Source organism: Montipora foliosa, chromosome 1, assembly GCF_036669935.1.
Source record: "Montipora foliosa isolate CH-2021 chromosome 1, ASM3666993v2, whole genome shotgun sequence".
NCBI lineage: Eukaryota > Metazoa > Cnidaria > Anthozoa > Scleractinia > Acroporidae > Montipora > Montipora foliosa.
Genome location: NC_090869.1, coordinates 71,387,933 through 71,397,672, shown reverse-complemented (window position 1 = coordinate 71,397,672; position 9,740 = coordinate 71,387,933). Strand labels below are relative to the sequence as shown.

At 38.4% G+C, this 9,740-nt stretch overlaps 2 protein-coding genes across 2 annotated transcripts in view; one reads left to right on the top strand and one right to left on the bottom strand.

Moving 5' to 3' along the window:
• Window positions 1-3,161, bottom strand: part of LOC138007655 (peptidyl-prolyl cis-trans isomerase FKBP1A-like) — a 7,953-nt gene extending 4,792 nt beyond the window's left edge. Inside the window, exons 1-3 of the mRNA XM_068854693.1 lie at window positions 3,059-3,161; window positions 2,943-2,984; window positions 2,775-2,864 (exon numbers count right to left, since the gene is read on the bottom strand). Coding sequence (XP_068710794.1) covers window positions 2,775-2,864; window positions 2,943-2,984; window positions 3,059-3,098 — 172 coding nt within the window. The 5' untranslated portion in view covers window positions 3,099-3,161. The remainder of the gene's footprint in view (window positions 1-2,774; window positions 2,865-2,942; window positions 2,985-3,058) is intronic.
• A 260-nt stretch (window positions 3,162-3,421) lies between these two features.
• On the top strand, window positions 3,422-9,354 carry LOC137980880 (protein-L-isoaspartate O-methyltransferase domain-containing protein 2-like). Its single transcript, XM_068828285.1, is given in 5 exon segments — window positions 3,422-3,701; window positions 5,633-6,287; window positions 7,835-7,903; window positions 7,905-7,956; window positions 8,431-9,354. Coding segments are annotated over 4 exon segments (849 nt in total). The 5' UTR covers window positions 3,422-3,701; window positions 5,633-5,708; the 3' UTR covers window positions 8,580-9,354.
• The last annotated feature ends 386 nt before the right edge of the window (window positions 9,355-9,740 follow it).

Below are 9,740 nucleotides of genomic sequence, written 5' to 3'. Positions count from 1 at the left end.
TGCGTAAGGCATTATGGGATGGAAAATACATGTTGTCAAAAAGTGTCGCTATTAATTCTTGATGTACATTGAACTAATCTCAGATAAGTACATCAATGGTCCAATCACAACCCAACTTTCCTGACAATCGTATCACAGACTGTGGACTTTGGACTGCAGTCTTACACTAGATTTGAAAGACAGCTAGAAGATAACAATAGCAGACTGAGCATACCTCACAGCAAATCAAGGATAGCACTGACCAAGAGGCAGGTAAATAAGAGTATGAAGTGGGCTTATCTAATCACAGGCACCCCAAGTTCAGTGTGAAGGAATAATAAGGATTTGTGTGGGAAGACAAGACCTGAGACCTGAGAAGATAATTTTCCCAAAAAATTATCACGTCGAATCTGGACAAAAACCTCACAGGAAGGAAGCGACCTACAATGGCACTAAGGTTAGGCTTTTTAACCGAGAAATTTTTCGCAAAATTATCTTCTCAGGTCTCAGGTCTTGTCTTCCCATACAAATCCTTATATTTATTCCCTCACACTGAGCTTCGGGTGTATGTGATCTAGTTTCTTGTATGAGAGCAATGTATTCAATTATTTATGTCAAAAATAAGATTCAAAATAATGCCTTATTAGACCTGTGATGCAGTCATTAGATAAATCTCCGAAGTTTTGGAGGGGCTGTGGGTGAAACAAAATTTGGAAATGTAGGCTACCTGCAGCACTCTAGCCTGTGAACGCAGACGTTTCTCTGCCCCGAAAAGGAACCCGTGGGAGAGAAACGACCGCCGGAAATACGTCTGCATTATCTACACGCATGTCAAGAAGAACCGCAGGATGGGGGTCAGGGCTTGAAATTGCGACCAATACGGTCGCCAATGCGACTAAAACTTTTAACTTAGCGACTGAAAATTCGAGTTTAGTCGCCACTTTGGCGACTATGTTTTTCTGATAAATAAAACACTTAAGGTAAGAAACAATTTCCTTAGTCTCATTTCTGCTTTTCTGCAAAAGGAAATGCAAATTAAATGTTTTCCTTTTTCAAAAAAACTTGAATCGCGACCTCCAAGAGGACATTACAGCGGCTTTCGCATGGTGATCGCGGGCGCAACATTTTCTTGAAAGGCCGCTGAATTTAAAAGCATTCTGTCGCAGATTTGGTCACAAGGAAGGTTCCGGCTTTCACCATGTCCTCGATCAAGTGAGATGAGTCTACACCAAAAGTCATGAATTATTTATCACAAGAGAAGGAAGGATACACTGAGGGATTTTCGTAATTTGCTGCAGTCTAGAAATTACCAGGAAACAAGATCGTTGTCAGAATGCAAACAAGAAGTGTTTCAAAGCCTTTCAAAAACGTTTGTCCACAGCGTACGATTTCCTGCGTGCGATGTGAAAGATGCAGTTGTTCCTAGCCAAAGTAACCCTGAAATGTTCTTATTACTTTGTTCGCTTACTGCTTATGATAAGATTGTCACGCAGAAGTGTTCAGGAGTTTTTTCTTTCGTGTTTTCATGTTATAAGTCATTCAAGATCGAGTATTTCGGTCTGTCACACAACCGCAGCTGCCACAATCTACCAGAAGCCGAACAACAATGCTAATTAAATGAGGCTCTAATCTGTGTTTCTATTCTTGTACTAGCTGGCGACTGCATTTTTGCATTTGGCGACCATTTTTAATGGTAACTAGTCATCTCGCCACCAGGAAGACCCGCCACCAGCAAACTCGCCACCAATATGCAATCACCTTTTAGCTATTAGGTTTTCTACTTGAGAAATGATTGTAGCAATTTCAGTTTCTTCAAGTTCTTTGCCTTACGTCTGCTGTAATAAATCATTACAAGGACATTATTTAGTGGAAAGCGAAGCTGTGTTGATTTTTATAAGAAGACTCGCCTTGAGTATGCATTTGCTCGATCCGTTAATAGTTTTCATAATCCAAGCCTAATATGATATTTTTCGAGGCGTAATTTTTATTCCGATCGATCAGTTGGCGCATTTCCCGGTTTTCAAAACATTTCGGAACTCCGCACTATAAAAGCTTTGTTCTCCCTTGGTGATTCCAACATTCATACATGTACACTCTTCGGTGATGCAATTTTCCCTTTCGTAAACAAGCGATGCCATTTGGACGAGAAAATTTCACTGTTAAGTTTATCATTTGCAATTGAGGAAAAAATACTTAATCTAGGACTAGAAAAAAAATTAAAAAGTTGATGTGACCCTTGGTGGCGAGTATACTGGTGGCGAGTCTTCCTGGTGGCGAGGTGACCATAAACCTTTTTTCTTTGATAGTCGCCAAAAGGCGACTTGCATTTTTTTTTAATTTCGAGCCCTGCGGGGTACGTTCCATTTCTGATCCGAGCACCCCTTCAGTGTTCTATCAAGCTATGACTCAAGGTTGCTGCCTAACGGTCGCCAGCTCGCCTGGGGCGCCTTATTTGCGAGCGCGGGCGACCAAATTTCTGAACAAGTAGCCCGAAAGGGCGCCTTACTTGATTAATCCACACTCACATGTAAATATGATCCCAGCTGGAATTAATTAATTCTGGGCTCTTTAAAAAATGACTCGGGCTACTAACTTTTAATGTAAGAAGCCCGAAGGGCTCCCGGACAATTTTCTTAGGCAGCAGCCTTGTGACCAGTTGAAATCTAGTTTCAATGCCACCGACAAAATACGAAATGGATAGGAAAGGTGTTTAATAGGATTCCGGCATAAATGGAATTCGAACTTCCCGGAGGGGCAAAAACCGTCGTGCGCGGGAGCTTTAATTTAAAACATACCTCTGATAACTTGTCCCGTTCCTAGCTTAAATTTGAACGGCCTGCCCTTGTCTCTTGAAGAGTCGAACTTTTTCCCGTTTGTCAAAGTTCCTGGAGATAACATTGCACAGCTCATAACATCGAACAAAAAATCATGGATCGATAGCTTCCTAATAAAAGTATACCTACCAATGTAATGAACAACGACTGTTTGGCCTGGCCTCGGGAAGTCTACGGACCAACCAACATAAGTAAAGTTAGATCGGTGCAATGATGTTTCAGTGCACCTAAGGAAAAACAAATACCCCCGTTTCCTTCCGTGATAATTTCTTTCTCCACTCCCATTGTCTACAGCAGTATTCTCTTGGTCTCTGTGGTGTTACCAATATGAGCTTGATGACCGAAAAGATACAAGGGAAATGCTCTTCATACCACGTGATCCAGACACCTTGGAATTGTTGGTTCCATTTCGACCCACCCTTCCCTGAAAATCTGTAATTAACACAGTCTGATGGAAATAATTCATTTTGCTTAGGGAAGATCTTAAATCATCTTTGTTAGAGATTTAAAATATTTACATTTTGGTCATATATAAGCTTCCGAAATCGCAAAAATTAACATTTAGGCAATAAAATATGGGGATCAATTTTCCTAAACCTACCCCAAACGGGAATTAGTTTGATTAGTTTGTTTTGTTTCTGTGTTTTCGCCAGCCGACTGTGTTTTTGGTACGTGTAACAACTTAATTCAATTTCTCTGTATTGTCTTCTGTTCTTTTGCTCTCTATTTGTTCTCTAAAGGATTTTTGCCAGGCTTCAGAACTTTACGTAGAGAAACGGATAAATTTCGTACGAAAGAAAAGAATAGAAAGACACATTCACGTTTTTCCAGTGGTGATCAGATGGTACTCTAAAGTCTTTCTGTGAACTTTTTTGCGGGATTAATTTGGTAAGTGTACGTGTTGTGATATCCTTTGTTGGATAGCCTGCTTATTTTAAAATTGTCCACCGCCTCTTACTGGATATTTGTCCCCTTTAACAGTATTAACGAGCATGGTGTAAAAAACTTCTGCCCTTCAAAGCCGCTCTCCTCCTCCCCCCCTCAGTATCCGGGCTGAGTCTAACAGCACGGTCTTCTGCATTGTGTGGGTCTGACCTGGAAGCCCAGCATGGATATCCTCTAGGTATTCTTCCAGTCTGTCTGTATAGGTCCCCATTATGCACCTATAACAATTGGTGTAATGGTAACTTTTTCAATTCAGCTTCCAGAGAGTTTTGACTTCAAAGGCTAGATCACGATATTTGTTGACCTTTTCCTCCTCTTTCAGTCCTCTTTCAGTTATTTTACTATTATTATTATTATTATTATTATTATTATTATTATTATTATTAAGCTTTGTCGCGGACCTGGGATTGTTTTGTTCTTGAGCGCCTTTTAGGTTGTGTCATGTTTCATTGAGATAGCTGGTTTTCAAAAGGCTTCGTTTGCTTTACCTTTTTTATGCTTTTCTTAGCAGATGATCATTATGCTCTTTGGTTTTTTTTTTTTTTTTTGCCTTATTTTGTTTCGCTAGTTCTTCTGACTTAGATACAGCGTGTATTTATTTTGTTTTAATAATAGACTTGACCTTGAACCCCCCAAAGTTTAGAAATACTGTAAAAAGTCTGTTTACACATGCAGTTCTGTACACTTATTATGAGAATACAGAAAAGTTCTTTCAATGGTATTTATTGACAAAAAAGTTAAGGAGTGATTCTAGAATACCCAGTCACCATTGTATCTTGAAGGAGCATGCTTTGAAGAATGAGTCATTACAAGGGAGCGCTCACAAGTACATTTTGGGGTGGGGGGGGGGGGAGGGGGAGACTGATTTTGTTCTTAACCTTGAATTAAATGTGATCTATTATCATCATGATGACCTTTAATTAACTTAAAATTAAAATTGTTAGGACTGGAAAATGAATGGCCACAACACTGCTAAATATATATAGCTCATTTCAAATTTATGATTTTTCTTTGTCTAATATTTATTATCATAATCTGACCCTATTAAACCTTGAAACAAAGGAAAATCAAAATTGAACTGGCTAAAAAATTTATGAACCAGGAATAAAATTAAACCACAACAGCTATAAGGCCATCTTAACCTTATTCTGAGGTTAATATAATTATTATTGGCTTATAAAAGTGACTGTCACGGTTAAATGGTATTGTCTGATGACACATAGTCTACACATTGACATTGTAGGACATGCACAAAACGGACTACTTTTTTGTGTTTCTTTCTTTAAAATTGTTTCTTTCTTTAAATTCTTACTATTACAGTGTTCTGTTTTTCATGTGATTGTTTTTGTCCCATGGGGATAGGACACCCATGTAACAAACACAAACCCCCTTCCATGTAGATATCACAACTTACAGGTCTGCTAAATAACCGTCACCAATGAATGGATGAAAAGAGAGCAAGTTATTATTAAGTGTTTCAATTAAAGTGTAACTGTTGTCCCAGCAAACTAAGACTGGTGAGCCTCAGGTATTCATCACAATTTTTCCATGCCTCTATATTTCTTTGAAATGTTTAAAGGTTATAGATGCCACAAGCTCCCCGGGGATTATGGTGGACACTTTAGAAAAATGTCTGTTTGCGTTTAAGAACATTTGTTGCCACTGATCAGATTATTTTAATTAATAATTGTTAAGTTTGTTTTTCATTTGTAACAGTCACTTGTCATGAATTTATAATTATCGTTTATATAGAAACTTTTAATAGCAGTTCTGGTGATCATTGGTACATGTATTTAAATTATATAAATTAGCAAGGTAGCAATATTATGTACATGTAAGTTATGAATTTTTATGGCATTGTTTTTTTTTTCCAGAGGTAATCGCAAAAGTAGACGAATTAGAGAGATCAATTCACAAATAGATTGCTCTTTTGTCACACCCTTGTGCATTATGGGCGGAGCTGTCAGTGCAGGCCAAGACAATGATGAGCTGGTCGATAACCTTAAAGCGGCAAACTACATCAAATCTCCTGAGGTCGAGCATGTGTTTCGAGCTGTGGACAGAGCAGATTATTTCCCAGAGGGGACCAAACAACATGCCTACAAAGACATGGCATGGAAAAGTGGCAACATACATCTCTCTGCTCCTTGTATTTATTCACAAGTGCTAGAATCTCTTGAACTTAAAGATGGGCTCTCATTCTTAAATCTTGGAAGTGGGACGGGGTACTTGTCTACTATGGTTGGCCTGATGATTGGATCAAATGGTACTAACCATGGAGTTGAATTGTTTGAAGACGTTGTCGAGTTTGCAGGAAAAAAGCTCACCATGTTTAAAACAAACCCGGCATACCAAGGAACCAATTTCGGGGAACCAGTTTTTATTGTAGGAAACTGCCTATCTTTGAATACACATTACAGACAGTACGATCGTGTTTATTGTGGTGCAGCCTGTCCTCAAGAATATGAGGAGTACATGAAGTCTTTGGTAAAAGTTGGAGGTATATTGGTCATGCCTTTTAATGAAAAGGTAATTACAACCAAGGATAACATGCTAGCTAGAGTACCTTTTTATCATGTGAAAGAGCAATTATATTGAACATATATATATAATGGCAATTTTTCCCCAAGTATCTTTTCAACTTTTTAACAATAATTGAATATATATCAGTGATTACATGTAGTAATTTGATTTGCCCTTCATTTTTAGAAATAACGTAGGCAGAAATAATGTCTTGATCTGTCTGTGCGTGACCCAAGCAGTTGTTGACAACGGCAACAGTTCTCACTCCCAAAATCACATTTTCCGGTTGTGCTGTTGTCATGTAGCTACCAGAATATATGGTGCCGGAACATATTACACTCTCAGTGATTTAATTGGTGTTCGTTTCTGAACAAAAAAAACCCTTAAAGTGCCCATAACCCCAAAATATCTTTTTCGCTAAAATGAATCTTTGCACTTGTTCGAGACGCATTGCGGCCATTTTTTCCTTTTTCTAAGAAATCCTGCCATTTTATAGGCTTCGAAAGTTGCGAAAATCCAAGCATCTTTTGTTCACTACCGAGTTAGAAGGGGAGTGGTTCTATTCCTGTTTTTACGTCACAATCTACTTTGCATCCATTTCTACAAAGAGTTAATGCAATGTAAATCAGTTTGTGACGTAAAAACAGGAATAGACCCACTCCCCTTCTAACTCGGTCGTGAACAAAAGATGCTTGGATTTTCGCAACTTTCGAAGCCTGTAAAATGGCAGGATTTGTTAGAAAAGGAAAAAAATAGCCACGATGAGTTTCGAACAGGTGAAAGATTCATTTTAGCGAAAAAAATATTTTGGGTTTATGGGCACTTTAATGCATTAAGTTTTTCAACAGTTCTCGGGTATTGTGAAATAATAAGATAACATCTAATTTGATCTTTTGCTGTTTCAGTAGGGTGAGAAATGTTGAAAAACACACATCCGGTGATCATTTAAAGCCAAAAGGCGCTTGTATGAATAGAAAAGAAAGAGTTAATCATTATGTTTTTTGTACACCTTTTTTTATAGTAATTTCTATACCTAAATATCTTCCTCTAAATACCCGAGAAATGTGGCCGAGAACAGAGTCTGTTGACTGCTCACTGTAACGCAACCCACTGTTTTCACAACCCTTCTCTCACCACCTCTACACCAGTGCAATATATATAGTTTTACTATCTGAGACAATTCTCTCATGCGATTCAATGAACCTAGCTGACCTTTAAACCAATTATCAAGAGTTCTTTTCTCAGACAATCCTGGTTTAAACTGTTGGGACAATTCCTGCTTTCCCCCCCCCCCCCCCCATTACAATGTTGATTTTTCACAGTCTCCAAATTCAAGATCCGTTCATCGATCACTCGCATGTTTTAACATTGTTTGGGGGGAAAGGTGCGCGAAAAAGGAAGCAAAAGGAGAACACGCGTTGCTCATATAACGATGGATTAGCATGTACAGTAAATTCACTACTTTTCGTTCAAAATTTGACCTTGTTTGAGAATGTGTGGCATTGACACACCATAATTTTATCTTAATGTCTATTTTCCCACCTTCTTTTCAGCTTTGTAGGATGCATCGCGTTGAAGAATCTGAGTGGGATGTGGAGGGGGTGTTGCCAGTATCATTTGCCCCCCCTGATCAACTGTAAAGAGAAGAATGATCTATTGAAATTTATCGAAATACGTAAGTTGTGATTCAAGCAAATCTTATGTAATGTGACCTTGGTCAACGATGAATTGCATAAATACATGTAGGTTATAGATCATGGAATGCAAGCACTTGTGTTCATACGATTTCCTGACTACTTACTGCTGTTGTGATCCGTAACAGTTAGTTATCTTCCCACAGCTTGTAAACTTGGGTCTTGTTTTTTCTGAGTTGTTTTAAAAACAAATAGTATTTTCCCTTTGATCAGTTGCTGGGCGGCCTTTAATCGTGCTTTGCCATTTCCAATATTTTGGGACAAGTTTTCTTTGATTATTAACAGGGTGCCTGGATGACCAGCAATAAATGCAACTCACTGCAAGTGACCTGTATTGCTCGTTGACTGTCTAATGGACTGACATATTGCTGGAATTACTCATTGATTGATTGAAATATACTACGCAATGCCGTTAACTGTGCAGTATAATTGTTAACTTTTACTTTATCTTTCAGCTACCCATCCAAGATACCTCCAAGATCTTTGCAGACTGGTAATCCGAAAAACTCTTGGTGCCCAAGGCATCCAGAAATTGGCTGACCTACCCCTCCCTCCTGCACTTGTCATGTACTTGAACTACTTCCATGAATTGAGGCAAGAGTAACATTTTAAAATGTGCTTATACCTTTTAAGGAGGCTCCCTAGAGTTTTAGGGCCGCGTGCATGCTGAGCACTAGTATGGCGCGTAGAGCCTGAATTGTGCGTATTTTCTGATTTTTATGACGTCTGCGTGACCAAATCTATAAAATTAGCTGCTAATTTTCTCGCGTTCCCTTCAGTAATTTTTTTGACAAATTGGCTCAGTTCTAACCACATACAGTTCTTATCAAATACCCTATATTTTTTAAAATCTGTCACGCTGCTAATCGAACGTATTTAGAAAAATGAGAAATTAGAGAAAATTGGCAAAACCGACTAGACGACCTTGAATTTTTACCACTTCAAAAAGTCAGGCAATATAGTAATATTATTTCCACAATGTGGCGAAGAATAAAAAGCAATTATTACCGAAGGAAAGTACAAATATTAAGGAATTTAGGTCAAAAATAGGAATATATCTGCCTGTCATGGATTAGATGTGATGTTGCCACAGTAACGGCCAATCCAAAAATTGACACCCAGAAAATAAGCCTTATTGTATCGGTATCCATACTGGTAAATCTCTACAGGGAAAACGTTTGTAAGTCGTGCCCTGTAGCGAAGGTATTCGCAAATACTCTAGGGAACCACCCTAAATATTATTGTAGTAATCATGCTTCTGATACAGCATTTTAGTACCCAGTTGTTTATAGAGCATTTGAATAGTGGGATCTCAAAGTGCACCTTAATTCAAATATTTTTTGTTTCCAGTATAAATCTCCCTATCCAAAACAAACAAATGGCACCACCGTCTGTCACCTGGAATTGTTACCCTGCATTTCGGTTTTCTGTGCAAGCCACATAAATTTGGCAGAAGTAGCAGCAATTTGGACCCACCTTGATGTGAGAATATGGGTCTATTCTCGATTTTACGTCACAAACTGCTTTGCATTCCTGTTTTAAAGAAATTTGCTTTGCAAACACTTTTTGACGTAAGATCGAGAATAGACCCGTGTCTAGAGCTCAGGGTTTTGGGTCCAAATTAATCATATTTTGAGGTAAGAATCGCCAAACATGCTTGCTTTCGGTGAGGAGATCAACATTGTAGACCAAAAATATTTGAGTTTAGGTACACTTTAAATTTTCCTTTTATTGTGGGCGGATAAAATACAGTTTTCCAAAAGAT